This window comes from Cariama cristata, unplaced genomic scaffold (genome assembly GCF_000690535.1).
Source record: "Cariama cristata isolate BGI_N322 unplaced genomic scaffold, ASM69053v1 Scaffold31577, whole genome shotgun sequence".
NCBI lineage: Eukaryota > Metazoa > Chordata > Aves > Cariamiformes > Cariamidae > Cariama > Cariama cristata.
Window position 1 is genome coordinate 1 of NW_009627652.1, and position 20,472 is coordinate 20,472.

The 20,472-nt window shown below is 35.2% G+C and overlaps 1 protein-coding gene across 1 annotated transcript; it reads left to right on the plus strand.

Annotated features, from left to right (window-relative positions):
• Positions 1–36: 36 nt before the first annotated feature.
• Positions 37–19,498, plus strand: LOC104154716 (transportin-1; the record flags this gene model as incomplete). The annotated part of the gene is made up of 15 exons (XM_009704518.1): positions 37–174; positions 2,683–2,743; positions 3,403–3,571; positions 5,705–5,857; positions 7,014–7,239; positions 9,466–9,637; positions 11,113–11,199; positions 12,004–12,111; positions 12,309–12,467; positions 12,561–12,648; positions 13,720–13,818; positions 14,029–14,124; positions 17,006–17,081; positions 17,877–17,976; positions 19,424–19,498. Coding segments are annotated over exons 1-15 (1,785 nt in total), but the record flags the coding sequence as incomplete, so codon positions are not given.
• Between the last annotated feature and the right edge of the window lie 974 nt (positions 19,499–20,472).

The window sequence follows — 20,472 nt, forward strand, 5'->3', positions numbered from 1 at the left end:
TATACATATATATAATATACATATTTCTAATAGACAATATTTTTATATTGTGTAGTACATGCTTCAAAGGACCCAGGACCAAGATGAAAATGTGGCTTTGGAGGCTTGTGAGTTCTGGCTGACTTTGGCTGAACAGCCAATTTGTAAAGATGTATTATGTCGGCATCTTACTAAGTAAGTATAAAGAATTACAGCTCCTATTTATTTTGAAATAGTCATCTTTAAACTTCAGTTGACTTGTTCCTGGTTATTCTTATAGATACTGTATCTAGCTTGCAGTATGCTTAGAAGAATTTTCCTGTAGCTAGTTCTTCTGCCTAATAAAAATGGCTGTAGTACAGAGTTCATTGAAAAGACTTTGAGGATTCCAAACTCAGTGACCTCCAGAAGCAACCTAAACTGTGTCACTGCAATGCTTTACCTCAAGCTTAACAGGCTGTTAAGCTTCACATGGATGCAAAGATGTGTTAACATTCACTAAACTCAAACAAACACCTCCCCATGACATTACCTGTAATACCTAGTGTACCGTGAACATGTTGTCTTGACTACTGCTGGTGTAGGAGTCTCTGTGCAATGCTTCTACGTGCATAGTCATGCAAAGGGTTACCCATTTTATAAAGAACATAACGAAACAGCTTGACACCACTTGGATTTAGGAATCAATTTTGTATCAATTGTTACTGCAATTGAAACTTGAAGAAAGCATGTGCAATGTGCTTCTTCATACTTCTGCAGCCTGATACTAGTTTAGGTTTCAAAAAATGTTTTTTGTAAGTTTCAAAAAGTTACCCTATGCCTCAAAATGTAGAACTTTGGTTAAATGGGAATGAATATCCATGTTTGAGATGTAAACATCTGCATGACTGCAACAGTGCTTGTAACTTTTTTCCAGGCTAATCTGAAGTATTTTGCAATAGGATTTGAATTCTTCAGTGTTCTCAGTAAATGAATACTCTTTGGTTTTATATGTGCATAGAAGGTTTTTGAAATTACTAGGGCAGTTCTGTCAAGATCTTGAGGAGAAGAACAGAATCACAGACAGAAGAGATGCATTGTTCTCAGCAAAAATAAGCATTATAGATATGAAGCAAATAAATCAACAAAATTTCAGGTTTCATAAGCAATTAGAAAGTAGAGAATTGTGATTAAAACACCTACTGTAGCAGTGGAGGAAAAGGTGTTGAAAACAGGAGAACGAATGTTATGAGAAATAATTTTAAAATTTTTAAATGGTTTTAAGTAATTTCTATTCTTGTAGCTCAAAAGACAAAAGAATGATAGCATAATTCTTGAGTCTACCCACCCCTTTCCCAACACACATCATGTTTATACTGAGAATAACGGTACTTATTAATGAGTAGTTAATAACTTAAGTTTATATTGAGAATAACAGTTGTTATTAACTGCGAGTTAATAACTATGAGTATTAAACCTCTTTTGGCCTACATGAACATTGACACTGCAACAGTGTCATACTCAATTTTTTTTTTTTTTTAAGAAAAAGCTTTTAAATTTCTAGAAAAAACAAATACGAGTAACATTCCATTTCTCTCATGATCTTTCAGTGTCATGTTTGTTGAAAGCAACTTATTTGTTGGTGAGTCCTGTTTGATTAGAGAGCTATATAAGTTTGTCAATACTTGATGATAATCTTAAAATTTTTTATGTTAAATTAGAAGTGGTCCAAGATCTAAAAACCTGTTCATGTGGTATCTAACATCTTGTTCCATTTTGCTCCTGTAGGCTTTCTTATAAAATACATTGCTCCTGCATACTTCATGAAGTATGCTGCAGAAATGCCAATGAATTGGTGATAATGTGTATACTTACTATTCCTTCATTCAAAGTTCAGAAGGTAATGTGCCATTGCAATGCGTGGATATTATTGCTGGCCTGGTACCTTCCAAAGCAATACTTCTCAGCTGCAGAATATAGAGAGATTGAGTCTGTCACTGGTGCTGGGCCAGTCCATGGTCATTATTAGCTTGATTTGACTTGCAATACATATTTTTGTGCATTTTTTTTTTTGGTGGAGAATATGTTTTTATGTGAAGTATTTGACTTTTTTTGCTTAGTACATTTTTTATCTATACATCTGCACAATTGGAGTCCCATAGCCATAACCAGTTTAATAACAAAGTAAATCCTGATACAGATTAGTCAAGATCTCTGCAGTGTTGGGGACTTGTCTTATTGAAGTAATCACAAAAGGATAAGAGGGCTTAATGTAGGTAGGCTTCCATCTTTGAGTAGTGAGGTAGTCTTCAGCCACAAGTAAATAAAGTGACAGGTACTATTGGTGAGAGCCAACTTGTTTGTCATGCATATTATGAGAATTTGAATTCTTACTGAAAACCTTTAGACTTAATTTCTAAAAGGTGCTTCAGAATAAATTCATCATATGAAATAATATCTGATTTTTAAAGTTTAAAACTCAGTTGTGCCATGTGGCTACCTCTAGTTTGTAATTTGAAATTAACACTTTTTCAGATTACAAAGTATTGATGACCCTTACGACGTGGAGGTTGGTTTAGGTACTAGCTTTTGTTATCAGATGAAGGCTTTTTTTTATTTTGGGTTGAGGGGATGAGGGTTACAACTAAAATTGTGGCCCAGGTAACTGAAAACTGACTTGCCTTTTTATATGCTATTTTGACATGTATTAATATTTCTTTGTAGGCTGATACCTGTGCTGGTAAATGGTATGAAATATTCAGAGATTGATATTATTCTGTTGAAGGTATGTATCAATTTCTTTTACTCTGTAAACCTATCTAGTTAGCTTCTGATCTATAAATCGGAATGATTCAGATAGGAATGGGCTGATCTGGGCTACCATCTGTTCAATGGAGAGTTAGCTTTCTGGGGCAAGGTGTGCTGTTTCAAATACTAAATGCGACTGCTGCTATGTTTGGTGGAAAATAATCTGTGGGCTTTCTTGCTTTGCTCCTGTGCCCTCCTGGGCAACTTAGGCAGAGCTGGGATACTATTACCCGTGAGCTACTACAACAATGCACCATAAAAAAAAAATGTTCAGAATTAGTTCTAATGCCTTCTAGATTGAATACACGGCTTTTTCCATTACAACATTTTAGAACATGTCTGTGTACCAGAATTTCTCTATCACTACTTCTTGCTATTTCATTCCCATCAAGAGTAATTTCTTAACAAATGGATACTTTGTGCATGAGCTTACCTCTCTTGCTTTTATCTTCCTGTTGTTATTCTGGTAAATGCAGCAGCAGAATGCAGGGACAACTGCATTTTTAGTCAGCTGAGCAGCACAAGTGGGATGGGAATCTTTTACATGCTTATAAAATCTTGAACTAAAACTAGATTCTTAACTTCCTTGAGCAGTATAGTTGGACTAATTTATCTGATAAAACATTTTGGTGACAGGGGGATGTTGAAGAAGATGAAGCTATTCCAGATAGTGAACAGGACATAAGACCTCGTTTTCATCGTTCACGGACAGTGGCTCAGCAACATGAAGAAGATGGTATTGAAGATGATGACGATGATGATGATGAACTTGATGATGATGATACTATTTCTGACTGGAATTTAAGTATGTCAAAGTAATGTGTAAAATGTTTTCAAATAGAACTACTTGCATAACACAAGAACAACAGTAAAAAGAGGACTTTGTGTATAGGAATACTAAGGCTTTGCTTTTGAATACAGAGAGAAATACCTGTTGACATAATTGGTGGATGGGGTGGAGGGTCAGTCTTTCAGGTGACACTTGGACTATGTAACTGTACTGGCAAAAGCTAGCCATCTGTAAGCTTAGTTCTTATTTTGAATATGGCAGATCGAGCTCTACAAACATTTACTGGATGCAATTCAACAGAACTTTTGGACTTAAAATTTTAATGCTACAAGATAATAAACCGTGTATCACCTGTTTAACTTCAGGTTTTTTTAAAAAAAGCACTTACACATTGATAGCTGGAGGAAGCTTAATAATGCTTTCTTTTTCTTTACTGAAAAGACAAACACAAACAGTTCGTGTGTTTCATTTTGTTTGTTGTTTTGGTTTTTTTTCCATGTGAAAATGCTACTACTGATTGCCATTACCAGTAGTTCTTTTCTATGTGAGGAATTTGCTTCTGACCAGAATATAGTACCTTAGTTACGAAGAGAGGAGATAGCTGTGAGGAAACCACAGTCCTAATAGCCTGTGTATGTGTCATAGGACCTTTAGGCCAATAGGCCATGTAGTAAGGAAAGAAAACACCACAAACTGATTTTTAAACTGAGTGATAGAAAATAGCTAGTGAAATTCTGACAAATCTGACTTATATGTACTTTGCAAGCAGCCTTATCGTGGAATAGTATTTTGAGATTCGGACACATCCACATAATTTTTTTTTTCTTCCACGACCTGAAGTTTTCACAACAGGTTAATGTACCTTGGATCTTATGGTCAAACAATTTTTAGACATATCTGAATTACTATTATTATTATTATTGTTGTTATTTTTTTAGAAGAAAATAGAAGTGCAGATATGCCTGTTTCCATTCAGCCTTGTTTTTAAAAAAAGTATAATTTTAGATTCAGAATGCTGTTCTTGTCACTGCTGTGTGCAGAGATTGCAGAATTAAATACATATTTTCTGAAAAAGATAGCCGAAATGACAGAGGGTGCGTTGTGGTCCACAGTTTTGATTAAGATGGTGAGGAAGCTAAAGTTGTCCAGGAACAGTGGCCTGAAAGAGCAGAACAGTTAAGAAATATGTATTGACATATGTTATCTGGATTTGAGAGAATCTGGATTATCTGAAAATCAGCACTGTGTGCCCTATTTCTTATCCAGTGTTCTATATTTGAATTCCAATTTGAACAGAGAGGAAGTGTCAGTGTAGCCTGACAATTAGCAGCATTGCTTACTAATGAGACCAGTTGGATCCTTTATGACAGATTAAGAAGGAACAGAGATCATAATAAGCCAAAAGTGCAGTATAAATTCTGTAACACAATCATTCTTTATAAAACACCTTAGCATTATTTTTTCTAGATGTGACACCACCACAGCAGGAAAACAGAGTAAGGATTTCTAAATAATGTTTTGAAGTTGTTCTTGATTTTTCTTTTATGAGCTTTTATTTGCTAAAAACGTGGGATTCAAACTTTGAAAAAAATTTTGAGAAGTTCCTCTTCATATTGGTGCTTCAAAAAAACAGGAGTAAAGTATAAATGCTTACAGCAGACCCAGCAAATTCTTTTCAGTCTAGAGTTAGATGATTTTGCCTTTTTTTTAGTTTGAGACATGGATCATGTTTGAGCATTTTCTTTTGAATCAAATACTAGTATTTTTAGGCCATTTCTCCTTAGTTTCTCCAGTATGTTACATTCATGTCACAGATCTTCCATCTTCCTTAGTATTACGCCATCCTGAAATGATGTAGTATATATAATGTTGCAGTATAATGGCATGGTTCCTATCAGTGAGTCTTTTAATATCCCCAATGTAGAAGTCATTTTATTGGCTATTTAAGTGCTGCAAAACTGGCTTTCTATGAGTTGTGATTTTGCACTGGAGCACAGTGGATTACTGTGTATTATAATGAAATGGAAGTATCTTTCCTCTTAATGCCCGGAGACTCCACTGTCAGCTCAAAGTTAAAATAAGGATTATATTGCCTAACTACAACTACTTGTATAATAAGCAGAGATTAACACTGTTAATTCCCCTCAGGGAAATGTTCTGCTGCTGCTCTAGATGTCCTAGCCAATGTATTCCGTGATGAACTTCTGCCACACATCTTGCCCCTTTTGAAGGAATTGCTCTTCCATCCTGAATGGGTAGTTAAAGAATCTGGTATTCTTGTTCTTGGAGCAATTGCTGAAGGTAAGGCAACAGTGCATATCAGGTTACTGAATTTTTGATTGGTTCTAAAGCAGCTCTGTGATTCCTTCCAGGTGAATTTACTTATGCAAACAAGTATATGACCTTAGCTGGTTTGGTTTTGGTGATTAATCTCTACATCTACTAATTGGTGACTGCAGTTATTTAATGTTTTCATTTACAAATCTATGCATGTTTGGGAGGCTAAATAGCTTAGATAATTTCTTTTATTTCTCCGTTTCTTGACTCTACAGCCTTTATTTATTGGTCTGTCATGAAACACTACCTTGATTTCATAAAGAGGAATATTTAATAAATTTAAGCCTTATATTTCATTCAAGTGTTTTCAGAAATGGAGAAGACCACTCCTGTGACTTCAGTGCCCTGAGATGCTTTTTGTGGATGGTTCTCCAATTTAAATATAACTTCCATTCCTTTGTACTTACAGTCTTGCTTGGCTCTTTGCCTGCATTTCCAGCATCTCTGTCCCTTTTGCAAGCTGAAGGAATACATGTGGGTCCATGCCTGGATTATCTTTCTTTTCCCACAGTGCCTAGTGAACATTCTTTTTTCTTTGTTAATAGAAAACTTTTTTGTTGGTTTTGATTTCAAATGAAGCAAGGTAGAAGTTAGTACTTCTGGCTAATCTCAGTATATTACTGTCCCTTGCTGACTTGAAACGTGTAGCTTTTATTGCTGGTTGGTATTTGTGTGATATTAGGAGAAAACAAGAAGAAATTTAAATTTCCTAAGGAATCGTTTTAATGATGTGATGATTTGTTGTCAAGACCTAGTCTTTCTCTACTTGTTGTCTTGGTTACTCTGACTAGACTGACATAGGACCTCCAAGCTTTATAAACGCATTTTATTTGGACGTACTTGCCATACTCCATTTAATAAAGCAGAATTTCTGGAGACTGGGGAGACGTTGAAGTAGAAATGTAGTTGAAATCAATGTAACTTTAATTAGTCATTTTAATTATTGTTTATGTAAAGTTTCCTTTTAGGACTTAATATAAATTAGGTAGACTTGCTTTATTTATTGTTAAAATATATTCCTCCATGATAGAGAATGAAAATATGTCCTTTCTAGGAAACAGAATAACAATAGAACTTTTTGTTAATTCTGGTACTGCAATAGCTATATTTTTCCTTCTAGGCTGCATGCAGGGTATGATTCCATATCTTCCTGAGCTGATCCCTCACCTTATTCAGTGCCTCTCTGACAAAAAGGCTCTTGTGCGCTCCATTACATGCTGGACTCTTAGTCGCTATGCACACTGGGTAGTTAGTCAACCCCCAGACACATACTTGAAGCCATTAATGACTGAGTTGCTAAAGCGTATCCTGGATAGCAACAAGAGGGTACAAGAAGCTGCCTGCAGGTAAGCCAAAGCTTGAGCAAGAAGCACTATCCATGACACTGCTTTTTGATGGGAAATGAATGCATGGCTCCATTAAAAAAAAAAATTAGTGGCACCATTAATGGAATGGGTGCACCTTTTGTGCAGGAAGCTCATCAAATAAAGCTTTTATATGTCAGTTTGTAAGGGGCAGGAGTGTACACAGCAGACTGCCAAGAAGGTTTCTTCATAAAGCAGAGTTAGATGTGCATCTGGTTGTATTCTTAACACTTGAAACAAGCAAATATTTTTTTAAGTGGCGATGATATTATTATTACATCCCACACCTAAGTATCAGTAGTGCCTAAGGACAAGGGTGAGGTGAAAGTTCTTGTGCTAAGTTTTGCACAAAGGGAGTAGATGTGTCCTTGCCTGAGAACAGATACAATGAATTTAATGAAATGTACTTAGTAAGATTTGAGTATTAAACACTGTTTACTTTTTGTCTCTAAACCTTTTCAAACATTGGGCTAGCAAATTTGTTGGGCTTTAACGTCTGCTCCATTCTGTCTTTTCATAGTGATAGTCTTCTGTTCCTTCCTGAATGGGCAGGAAAATGGTGATACAAGACTACTTGCTTCATGCATTTTCAGATCCAAGGAATCAGATTATGTACAGATTCTATTTAAAGAAAAAAAAAAAAAACAAAAAACAAAACCCCAAACCAAACAAACCACAACACCAAAAACCTCCCCCCAACAACAAACAAAAACCCCACACTTCTGTTCATACTTTCCTTGTCCAAAACATGGTTGAAATGTGCATGTAGCTGAATACAGATGTGTTGCAGCTGTTAAATAACCTTTTGTAGGAAGGGCAGTGGGCTGTGGAAACTGTTAAAGCAATAAGAAAGAGATATGGAAATGGAAATGGAAATATTAAAAATAACAGTACACCTGATTTTATTTTTTTTTATTTCAGAGTTCAATATCAGATTTATAGCTTGTTTTGAAATCCTTTCTTTAGAACAGAGATTCATTAAAGTTACTGTTGCAGCTAAAAAATAAACTGGGAAACTCCACTTTAAGGAAAATGTAGAGCTCTTACAAATCAAAACATACTTACTAGCTTTCTAAATTGCAAGGAAATACAGTGCTCCTTCTTGGAGAGGAGCAAAAAGCTGCATCCCTACAGTGAATAGTTGCACAGATCGTTAATGTCTACCAAATTGAAGATTGGTCATAGGATACTGTTATGTTGTTATCACTAACTTCTGTATCATGGCAGATGTCTAACGTTCATTTCTGTACTGTTGAGAAGCTGATCCTTTAGTTGGTGATGCCCTTTAGTTGGTGACAGAAATGAAACATGCTTTCCTGCTCACGTTGTATGCCTTTCTGAAAGAATACTTCATAATAATATCATAAAATAATAAATAAATAAAATAAGAACGCTAGCCAGTTATTATTCACAGTTGCATTTTAAGAAAAAGGCATTTCTGTATTTGGTAGCATGCTAGTAAGGGATTGTTCACAGACGAATAATAACCTTGCTGGCACAAGTTAGGCCAGTAAATCTTCAATCGCTCCTAATTATTTCATTTCCTCAATGTTTCTCTGAAGCAGCATGTCTGGTGTGTGTGAGGTTTTTTTATTTGGTTTGGGTGGGATTTTTTAATGCTGTTGTTCAAACATTTGACAGACAACCTGGGAAGTTGCCATGATGCCATATGAGCTTTGACCAAGGCTGGCTGAAATTGTTCATGCCCTGTCTTTGATTTTGGTTTTCCATGTCTTTCTGGATCTGTGTTTCTGTGTAGTGAAATGCTAAGAGTACAGGCTGATGTTGGCGTTGTAGTGGCACAACAGTACTAGGGCTTCTAGGTGCAGCTACCACATACATTAAAGATAGTGGGCTGTTTTTAACTTAAGAAAACAGCTTTTTTTTATGGTTCCTACTATTTCAGTTAGTATACTATAACTTGTGTACAGTAATGCTTTTCTTGGTGGGGGCTTCCTGCATATACATAACAGGTTTTATGGCAATATTTTTAAGTTTTGCTCATCACAATGTAAAAGCTGAATCCTTATGTGTTCAATCAAAATAGTTCAAGGTTATGTCAGTAATACCATTTTGAAAACATGTCTTGGATGAATTTGAGGAGTAAAAGTTTTATGTTTACACAGAAGTGGGTAGTGTGGGGCATTTTGTGATCATCTTATTTTGTTTTTTCCAGGATACTAACTGGCCTGTTTTTTTGTCCCTTAGTGCCTTTGCTACTCTAGAAGAGGAGGCTTGTACAGAGCTTGTTCCTTATCTTGCATATATACTTGACACTTTGGTCTTCGCATTTAGTAAATACCAGCATAAAAACCTGCTCATTCTTTATGATGCTATAGGAACTCTAGCAGATTCTGTAGGACATCATCTAAATAAACCAGTGAGTATACCTTATGTTCTGCAGAAGCACTCATCATAATTGAAAAACTGGTTCAGTGTTTTTTGCAATGTGCTTTACATGTTATAAAACAGAAATGCTGTTATTTCTGTGTAGGTTTCAGTAAGACTAAATATTTACAGGTAAAATACATAGACCGCATGTAATTTTCCCACTACACAAATATTTGCCATTTTGAATAAACAATTGTATGCGGTGGCTTGTGAAATGTGCTTCTCATCATGATTTTTTTTTCTGATGCTCAGAATTGTTCAGATCAGAGGACATACATATATCAATATAGATATTAAATGGGACTTTAGAGAAATCGGTGCAATGTGTGTTTTCATTTCTAATGACCAGACTTTTTTAGTAACCACTTTAAATATAGCTAAGCTACTCTGTCTTTTTCCGATGTATTGGAGCACATCATCACTAGAAATTGCGTTATCACAGAGTGAGACAGGCATTCATTTTATATATAAAAACACAGAATCTGCTGGACAAAGCATATATAACACTCAGACAAATATGGCGGGGGGGTGTTAGTGTATGTGTGTTAATTAATAGACTACGCAAACATGTCACATGCATCTTCTTATGATGGTTACTGTAGTTTGGTTTATTTCTCTATAGTGCTTCACATGACAGACACACTAGAATAAAACAATTTGAGGTGTTTCCATGGCATTTTACTTGCCATCTGAGACCTCCCACCATCAAAGGACCTCTTTTTCAGTCTTTCTCTGGCCCTGGCTACCTTGACATTTGACAGTACCAGGAGGAAGCTAAATGGGAACTCCTGGTGATGGTGGGAATTTCTTCAGTCACCTGGACTTTTGTATCTTTGGACATAGCATTAGCTAGCAGCATATGTTGGCTCTTTATATACCTTCTGGGAGCAACCACACTATAGGGACACCTTGCTCAGGGTCCTTCTGACTGTGGCTGTGCGTTGGCAGGGAAGATTGCAACAGTTTTACACAACAGAGGTAGGTGCAGCATTCTGGAGGGATAGGAAATTACTTTCTTCATGGATTGTTAGTTGCTTGAGGAAGAAGTTTCAGGAACTTCAGGGGATAGCGTTGTAGCATCAGGGCAATGGAAAATAGTTGAGACAAGCAGGTGGCAGATGCACAGCTAGATTGCATTGCTAGTAAAAACATTTTCCATAGACCTTGAGGCAGTCATATAGATTTGTAAAAACCCAGACAGCTAGACTGAAACCAAACCTGGAGGAAAAGATTCAATCTGCAAAGGTACTTAAGTGCTTCAGCAAAAAATCTTAAGACACAAATTGTAAATTCTAGTATTAAACTACTTCTATATATTGCAATGATTGAATTAGAGTACATCAGAGGGTTTTTGCTGATAGAGTAGAATATATATCAATTCTTAATACATCAATTTTCTAGCTTTGAAATAAAACAGTATGCAGTGAAGTGTTTCAGCAGCTGATGCATTTTCATCCTAAACAGGAATATATTCAGATGCTAATGCCTCCATTAATCCAGAAGTGGAACATGTTGAAGGATGAAGATAAAGATCTCTTCCCTTTATTAGAGGTAAATGTTAAAATTTGAATATTTTTTATCAACTTATTTTAGGAATTACACTTTTCTACTAAAGATGCTCCGACTAGGAAGTATGACTATAAAAGCTGACACTGTTAGGTATTTCCCATCATGGAGAAAGTATTCTGACTGTAGTAAGAAAAATTTTGTGACTGAGGAAATGTCATTAGGTTTAGCAGAAACCTTTTAGATTTTTTTTCTGCAATTCTGGAATGTTTTCTTTGATGGGATTCTTTTAGGGGGGGTGGAAAAAAGTTCCAGTCTCCTTTTATTCTTGTGTTCTCTCTCCTTGCTGTCCCTTCATCTCTCTATTAAAACTGTTGTCACACAAGCTGAAGGTATGAACCAGACCGTGTAGTCTATGTACTTCCCAAGTGTGCAGCAGGAAAGTACCTCTAGAAAAATTAGTTTCCTAACTCCTAGGTAATGATAGGGCTTGTACATGGTCAGGATACTGAAGCTTAGCGTAAGTGCTGGCTGAATTATTGTAACTGTTTTTGTATGCACTTTCTTGGCTACCTATAAGAAGATGCTACTGATGAGAAATTTTCTCAGCTGACTGCGTAGAAGAGAGTAAAAACTTGCTGATAGTTGCCTTGGCTCAGCTAATTGGTGCTGCCTTTCTAGATTGTGTTCACTGTATCAGTTACGTGTGGGTATACTTAAAATGCTAGTATCTTTTAATTTACCTCTCCCAGGTAAAAAGTACCTCAGGGATGTGAGGACAGGTAGTGACTGTTTTCTTTCCTTTTGTTTTTTTGGTTTTGTTTTTATTTTTTTTTCTTTTAATTCCAGTGCCTGTCATCAGTTGCTACTGCCTTGCAGTCTGGCTTTCTTCCATACTGTGAACCTGTGTACCAGCGTTGTGTAAATCTGGTGCAGAAGACCCTTGCACAAGCCATGGTATTTTTCTATTGCTATTCCAATGTTTTCAGAATACCTCCTTAAACCAATGTATTAACTATGTAAAGTTACAGGTTTGCAGGGAGATTTGTAGTATAACCATTGAATATCTAAATTAAGCTGAAACTCTTTTTTTTACGCACACCACTGAGAAAAATCTAATACTCATTTTGAAAATGCATACTTGTTTGTTGCAGTTGCACAATGCTCAGCCAGACCAATATGAGGCTCCAGATAAAGATTTCATGATTGTTGCTCTTGATTTACTCAGTGGTTTAGCGGAAGGACTTGGAGGCAACATTGAACAGCTAGTGGCTCGCAGCAATATCCTGACACTAATGTACCAATGCATGCAGGTGAGATGAGTAACCTGTTTGATCCAAGGATTTTCTTTCTTAAGAGAATCAGAAACACTTCTGGAATTGTCATTTTTTATTTCCTTTCTTTAGGATAAAATGCCTGAGGTACGGCAGAGTTCTTTTGCATTGTTAGGTGATCTGACAAAGGCGTGTTTTCAGCATGTTAAACCTTGCATCGGTATGTTTCTTTTGCATATTAAACAAATTGTTTTACAAACTGCTAAGAGGCTGGTTTAGCCATTGTTAAGCTCTGTATTCTGTGGGTTGCCTTTTCATGGTGGTTTAAGTTTTCATTTTCCTTTAACAGCAAGGGTCTGTAGTCTTTTCTCCTTTGAATTGTGTGCTGAAAAGACTTGTTCTTATTTTTGTAAATAGTGCAAAAGTTCATTTTTGTCCTTGATTTTTATAATGTAACAAGTTACCTGTTGTGCTGGAATGCAGCGAACCAGATGTACTTAGATTTCAATTAGAATAGCTGCTTGCTTTGATATGTTCTTGAATGTATAGCTTTTTTTGTTCTACAAGAATTTATTGTTACATAAAATTATATATATATTGAAATTAGAAAACTTGGCTAGAGTGTAGGTTTTTGTTTAACTTTGTTTTTAATTTCAGTAGGGTAGTAGCATCAGGTATACTTGTCCATGATATTTGCTGTCTCTGCACGCAGATGCTCTTGAGATACACTTAACTTGCCAAATGAATGCTTGGATAGGCTTGGAATTTAAAATTTATTTGGCAGGTGTTACGATCTATTTTTCTGACTAATTTTTTCTTAAAATTTAATCAAAGATGTGATTGCCTTCTAGGCTTCATTGTTTTTTCAAGCATAGCTGAATACATAGCTATCCAGGTGATTTGAGGGTTGTTAAACTATATTATAAAACTTCAAGTACTTGTAGCCGTGTTTTTTTACCTTCTCCCCTCTCTCCCCTCGCCCCAGCAAGGGAAGGGGAGGGGGGAAAAAAGCTTTTCTAGAGTTACATAAAGCCTATTAGAAACATTTTAAAATCATAATTTGAAAAGATTTGCATTGATCTGCTTAGGTTCTAAAATCCAGCTTAATCTGATATATAGCAGAAATATGGTTCTTGTTAATTCATGTCTAACACTTTCCAAGCATTTAAATAGGCTTACAAGATTTTTTTTAAAGAAAATTCTTTTTTTTTTTCCCCCCTGTGATCTTACAGTAAGACAGGACAAGATGGTTGTATTGTGTGATGAGATTTTAAAATGTTGTTCTTTCTAGCTGATTTCATGCCAATTTTGGGAACCAACCTAAACCCCGAATTCATTTCTGTGTGTAACAATGCCACCTGGGCAATTGGAGAAATCTCCATCCAGATGGGTAAGATTTATTTTTTTCATTGAATCTCTGCACATTTAGCATGGTTTGTCTGGGTGTTTTATGGGTTTCTTTTAGTGATACTTTCATGTTAAAATTTAAATTAAATTTGAGATTCTTGTCCTTGTTAGTAAGTTCAGTTTACCCAATCTATTTAGATTATGTATATTAATGGTCATTTTCTTCTGAATCTTTTCTTTTTGGCTGTTCCAGGTATAGAGATGCAGCCTTATATTCCAATGGTGTTGCACCAGCTTGTAGAAATAATTAACAGACCCAACACACCAAAGACGTTGTTAGAGAACACAGGTACCCAAAAACTGAACCGTACATGGTGAAGGGAATTAGAGATTATTTTTTTTTATAATGATTTTTAAAATTGCATAAGGGAAGCAGACCAGAACTCATTTTATTGCTATGTATATGACTTTTATAAGCAAAAGCAACTCTCTTTTGCAGAAGCTCTTACAAGTCTCAGTCTTGCAGCAAACCATCTATCATGTATCTAGATTGTTAAAGTTACTGCTTTCTCACTTTTGTAACATTTATTGTATTTATCATCTATTTAATTAGGTATTCTTCTAGTTCTATTTATGTATTGAATATGACAAATGTATGCAGTAACACTTAGATTAGTTCACACTGATATTAATATATGCATGTCCTTACACAGGTACTGTATATATGTTTGTCTAGTGTTTGAAACAAATGTAATTGGCATATATAAAACAAATAATGAAGTCTTTGAATTTACAAAAAATGCACTTTTTTTTTTTAAGTTAAACTTGTAGTATCATGCACAAAAATCTAGATCTGTGATGGCAGTTTTACCACAACATAACTGCAATTATGTATAACTTCTATTACCTGGTCAATTAATAACAAACTTTGGAAAAGAATTCTAATAATGGCATGCACGTTTTATGTTCTGGCCCACAGCTTTGCCTTCCAAATTGGGAGCAATCCCCAAATGCATTACTGAATTGGAATTTCTGAGGCTTGTTTCTTTTGCATTTACAGAGGGCACGTTCTGGTATGAAGAGCACCTTCCATACTTCAACAAAACTTTATTAATAATTTGACAGGTTTCTGGTTTACAATTTTACTAATTGAGAATAAATTTTTTTCTGTTTGAAAACTGTCTTGCAAGAAAATGACAGTCTAGTCATTATACTTGACTTGATTGAAAATGGTGCAAACTCAGTGGTACAGTTATATTTTCTGAGCTAAGCAAGACATAAATTGGAGAGAGATTTTCAATGCAGATTTTTCCTCTGGTATTCTCTAAACGTAAAAGTTGTGCTTTCTCTGCCCCCCTAACCTCGTTTAGTATGGAAGGTGAACTTGAAGGAAAATTTACTTAGTTGTCTGGCATATTATAGGTACTACTTTTTCAAAAGATAATTTTGGAGCAAATACCTTCTTGTTGTGAAATATACCATGGAACAGTATAGCAATATAAATTTTCTTTTTCCCTGACCTGACCCCCTTCATTTGCACTAATGGATGTGTAATACCTGTAACTGAGAGGCATCCAGTACTTAAATGTTTGCTTCCATCATAGTTAGAGAATTTTTGGAAGCATCCAAACACTGACTTCTTTTTTCCTTTTTTTTTTTTCTTTTTTTTTTTGTTATTCTCTTAATAGTTACTTTAAATGTGGATGCATAACTGCAAATAAATGTTGAATGTGGTGTACTTATTATAAGTTTGTTGTGGGATATTGTGCTGCATGCCACTAGTATGTGCAAGAAATGTTACTGTTTTCTGCTTTAGATTGATATGTAACGAGCTATGAAAACACTTCTATGGGAACATGAGACCACCTTAAGTAAAAGTAATTGCATAGAAAATAACCAGTACATGCCAAAAAGTTGAGCTTTGACAGAGATTACTATTCCTTGTACAGACTGTAGCTGTGAGAATTTACAGATAAAACTTAAAAGTGTATTTTCATTTGAAACTAGCAGTTTTATCAGTTAGATCTGCCAAAAATTTTAGACACTGCATATTGAAATTTAGTAACATTAGGGCAAAACAGTACATTACCAATGAGCTGCAGCTTTCCTGGAATGAGTATGTTTCAAACTGCTAGTATATCCTACACCAAACTTTTATTGGAGAAAGCATCATCTGCTTTATTGCATGTTTCATGAAACTGTTCACAAATGCCTGTTAATTAGAGTGTTGCATAGTATGTCCCTTGAACATAGGTTTCCTTTCTCTGCTTCATATAAATCTGCTGGATTTTAGTATTATTCATGTATTTTGCTTCAAGTAATCCTGATACATTATTCCCCACCCTCTCCTTTTTCTAAAGATTAATCTTTTGTGAGTTGAGCAAACACCATTAAAACACATTTGCATGATGCTATTTTCTTCAGTCTGTCCCTCAGAACAAAGGACCAAACTACCTAATTATGTGATGAAGCAATTTTGCTTTTCATGTGTCCTTATGGCTTGGTATCAGAAGTCAGATTCTTACACGATTTCTATGAGGAAGCCTTTTGTGAACAGGAGAAACATTGGGATTAAAGAATTAATTTTCTGCACTCGGTTGCTGTGAGCTAGCAACCACTTTAAATCATCTATGAGAGTATGAGGAAGACAAATATTTGGTGTTCTTTGAGAAGTGTTTCATCTATTTAGCATTTTTAGATAGACCACAATATTTTCAATGTAAAAGTATTTGTAAAGGTATTTTTACTGATAGATCTATTAAAATCTTGAATTTTAGATATTGAAAAAAATAAAATATTTTGAATTATTGATACTAAATCTGAAAGTGGTTAATTCCTTTTGATCAAGAGTATCCATAATAGTACATTTGAATAAAAACTTTGAAATGTATGGTAGGTAAATTTACTGTAAGAGATTACTCTGAAGAGGGCAGAATGACTGCTTACATCAGAAAGCCTTCGGATTTTAAATTGTGTTTTTGGTGTTCTCTCATTTACTTCTTTAATTTTTCTTTTCCCTGGAGAGTATACCATATATGTTGCTGCCTCTTATTTAGGGGGTGGTAATAAACAGCACTGGTGAAATCTTATGTTTATTATCATACACAGATTCTGTTGGTTTCTGTTTCTGAGTTATTTGTTGTTTTTTCTTTATTTTTTCTCCTCCCCCCTCATTTGCTCATGTCTTGGTTGGCGTTTGGTGGTGTATAACCGTGATTGCGTTACCTTAGCAATAACAATTGGTCGTCTTGGTTACGTTTGTCCTCAAGAGGTGGCCCCCATGCTACAGCAGTTTATAAGACCCTGGTGTGTATTATTCAATCTTTTTTTTTAATTCATTTTTCTTCACTCTCTTTCTTTCTTTCTTCTCTCTATCTCACTTTTAGATATATTTTCAGTTGGTTACAAAATCTCAATCCTTAATCATTGCCAACCATGTGACTAATCTTGTCCTATCAGGTTTGTGAGTTTTTAGTAGCACCGTCATGTATTCTTTCTGTTGTGGCTAACGACTAATTTATGCATGGGATAAGATTGTCACATGCTTGCTGTGTTAAAGCTTGACTATGAAAGAGCATTTTAAAATCCACCAGAATGATAATACAATGCATGCAAATACTGTAAAATTTAAACCGTGCATTACTTTACTTAAAATTCAGTCCGAGGCTTGAATTGCTGTAAGGAATATATGTTTATAGATTTGTTATGTATAAAATATCTTGCTTGCTGCTATAAAAGTTAAATAACTGTTCTGTAAGTGGTATCTGACATAATTCATACTGTAATAGTATTATATGTTCCACTTCTAATAATGATAGTTTCTATAAATATTTCAGATACATGTTTCTTCTGTATTTAATGGAATGCAAGTCACACTTTCTAACTGTATATAGTGCAACAGGAGAACAAGATTCTGGAGATGATGCCTAATTGGAATATGCTAGTAAAGACTGTGCCACAAGTGTTTTTCTAAGTGTTCAAAGTAGTGTTTCAGATCATCTTATCAGTGTGACTTATTCCATCAAATACTGTCATCTAGTTCTGACTTGATTGAAGAGAAAGTAATAGAGTTAGCTAAGTTTTGCTCTCCCAACTTGCTAGGTGCACCTCTCTGCGAAACATAAGAGACAATGAGGAAAAGGATTCAGCGTTCCGTGGGATATGTACCATGATCTCAGTCAACCCCAGTGGAGTAGTCCAAGTAAGATACATGAAAAGATCTTAACTTCTTTTCTTGACTCATGTTAAAATTAGTGAAAGTTGTATGTGGAGCATGAAAATGTTTAGCTTGATATGATTCCCTGCAGTATATGATGTAGCTTTATCTTGAGGTCAAGGAGACCAAAATGTTTATATGCAAATGATACATATCATGATGCTTCAGTAATTACCACCTAGCAAAGGAAAGGAGAAGAGTATTGTTAAATTCAGTTTTTGTCTTTTACTTACAAAGACTAAATAATGAACTTTGATTAAAATAACTGTATTTTGGTACTTCTGTCAGGTTGTGGTCAGGATCTGTATGAAAATATAACACAAAAGTTGACATACTTAAACCTATTTTCCAAATGTAACCTAGGCTTTTAAAACAAGAAACAGAACAAAACCAGTAACCACCCCTTCATTCTTAAAACTTGGGTAGGGAAGATTCTATTTCAACTTTGGATATTGCTTAAATAGTCAATGTGACAAGGAACATGCATCTCTTTAAAATAAATGGTACATCTGAAGAATAGAATATGACTTGCACTTTAGTCTGCACACTTCCAAACTAAAGCTGTACCAATGTAATATTTTCTAAGAGGAAAATGAAGGTGATTTTTGCCTCTCCTCTGCCTGAAATTCTTCTTCCTGAAACACAAGAATTTAGCCTCTACCTTGTTTTGAAATTTTCAGTTCATCTCACTTGTGCCTTATTCTGTATTTAGCATTTCCCTCTTCTGCTGTCGATTTGTTCTTTCACACAGCTTAAGGGGAGAGGATAATTAAGAATTCTTCTCATTTTCCCATCTTTCCTTCTCCATAGTTATCCTCAGTTCCTACCCAAAACTATGTGCATTATCAACTTAATGATTAAAGACTGGTGTTTTAAGGGTATAGAAGGAGGTGTGCATGACAGCAGATGAACTAAGCCTAGGGATTTTGGGGTAGCTTTAGTTTTGAACCTGTATGATAAACATCGTGTGTGTCCGAGAAAAAACTTCTAGCTTTGTTTAAAGAAATACAAGAGCTTTTTTCCCCAACTGGAAACGCGTGAGAGAGAGAGAGTGCTGCAACTGTGGTCTTAAGTTTGTTGCTTGTTATTAAAGTGATTGGTTCTTGAACTTGGCATGTGTACTGAAATAACGTTAGACAAGTGTGGTGTGGGAGGGCAGAGTTGTGGGGGTTTTTTTCAGTTGTGGTTTCATTTAATCAAAAACCTGATTAAACAAAGCTACTCCTAAACTCAGCTATTTCTGTTTCTGAACACTTAGGCATACAATAACTTAGCGTTACTGTCTGAATTAACTGGAAAATACATACATAAAAACAAAAGCACTTGTGAATTAGGATGAAAGACCCTGCATAGTTCATACAATGAACTTCAAATGTTGTTTTCAAACCTATAAATTGAGGTTTCTAACCTATGTGATTGTTTAATCTTATAGGACTTTATTTTTTTTTGTGATGCTGTTGCATCGTGGATTAGCCCAAAAGATGATCTCCGAGACATGTTCTGTAAGGTAAGATTTGTAATATAACAGTATATCCTAACGGTGGTTGTTTTGGATCCTCTGTTTTTTTTCTTGCTTTCTGTTTCCACTGTTAGCACTTACTGGATTTGTGGTTATGGAGGCTTCTTTGCAAGGTCATAAATTTTCAGACAAAACAACATAAAAATCCTGACTTTTTTTTTTTAACCTATATTTTCTTATATGCATTTGGGTTATTCCAAACTTTTTTTAACGGTATTGAAAAGTTCACTTGAGATCTTATTTGAAGGGACAGTCATCCCCAAAGAGCTTTTCATAATGTCCATCCTACTATGTTTTGCCTGCATTTGGAAGAACATGGGGCTTTATACCACATTTAAGACTTTTCTAGAAAATGAGATTTGTATGGTTCAAGACTTTTTGCCACAAAGATGCCTACTTTATTTCTGAGAAATATCTAGAAAATTGCAAATGAAAAATATTCCAGTGGTATCCTGATCTGTTGCTCTTACTCCTGCCGAAAATAAGTTTTCAGGATTGCTTAATCCTCCTCAGAATCCATCTTGGATGAGCAAGTTTCATGAACCTAACGTACAGTTATATGCAAGAATACATCCCTAGACAAAGCGTCGAGTGTAAAATAAGAAAAAAAAAAAACACCCAGAATGTGACACATTGTGTTTTGGCACTGGTGTCCGAGATTAAAAATAATAAAAGAAACTTCAGTTTCATGAACAGATGCTGTTAATGTTCATTAGTGTGGCTCCCCTCATAAGCTGTAAAGTGAAATCTCTGGTTTTAGGAAGGATGCATGTCAGAAGTTCATGATAGTCCACTTAAAGCAAAAATGGAGCATATTCCTAAGTACTTATTAGGATCATGGGTCAGTATTGGCACGTTTTGTTCAAGTAACGCCATGTGTGAACATCAGAACAGAAGCTAGAACTTTTCTATCCCATCTTTAAGAGCAAAGACAGAAATCATAGAATCATTTGGGCTGGAAG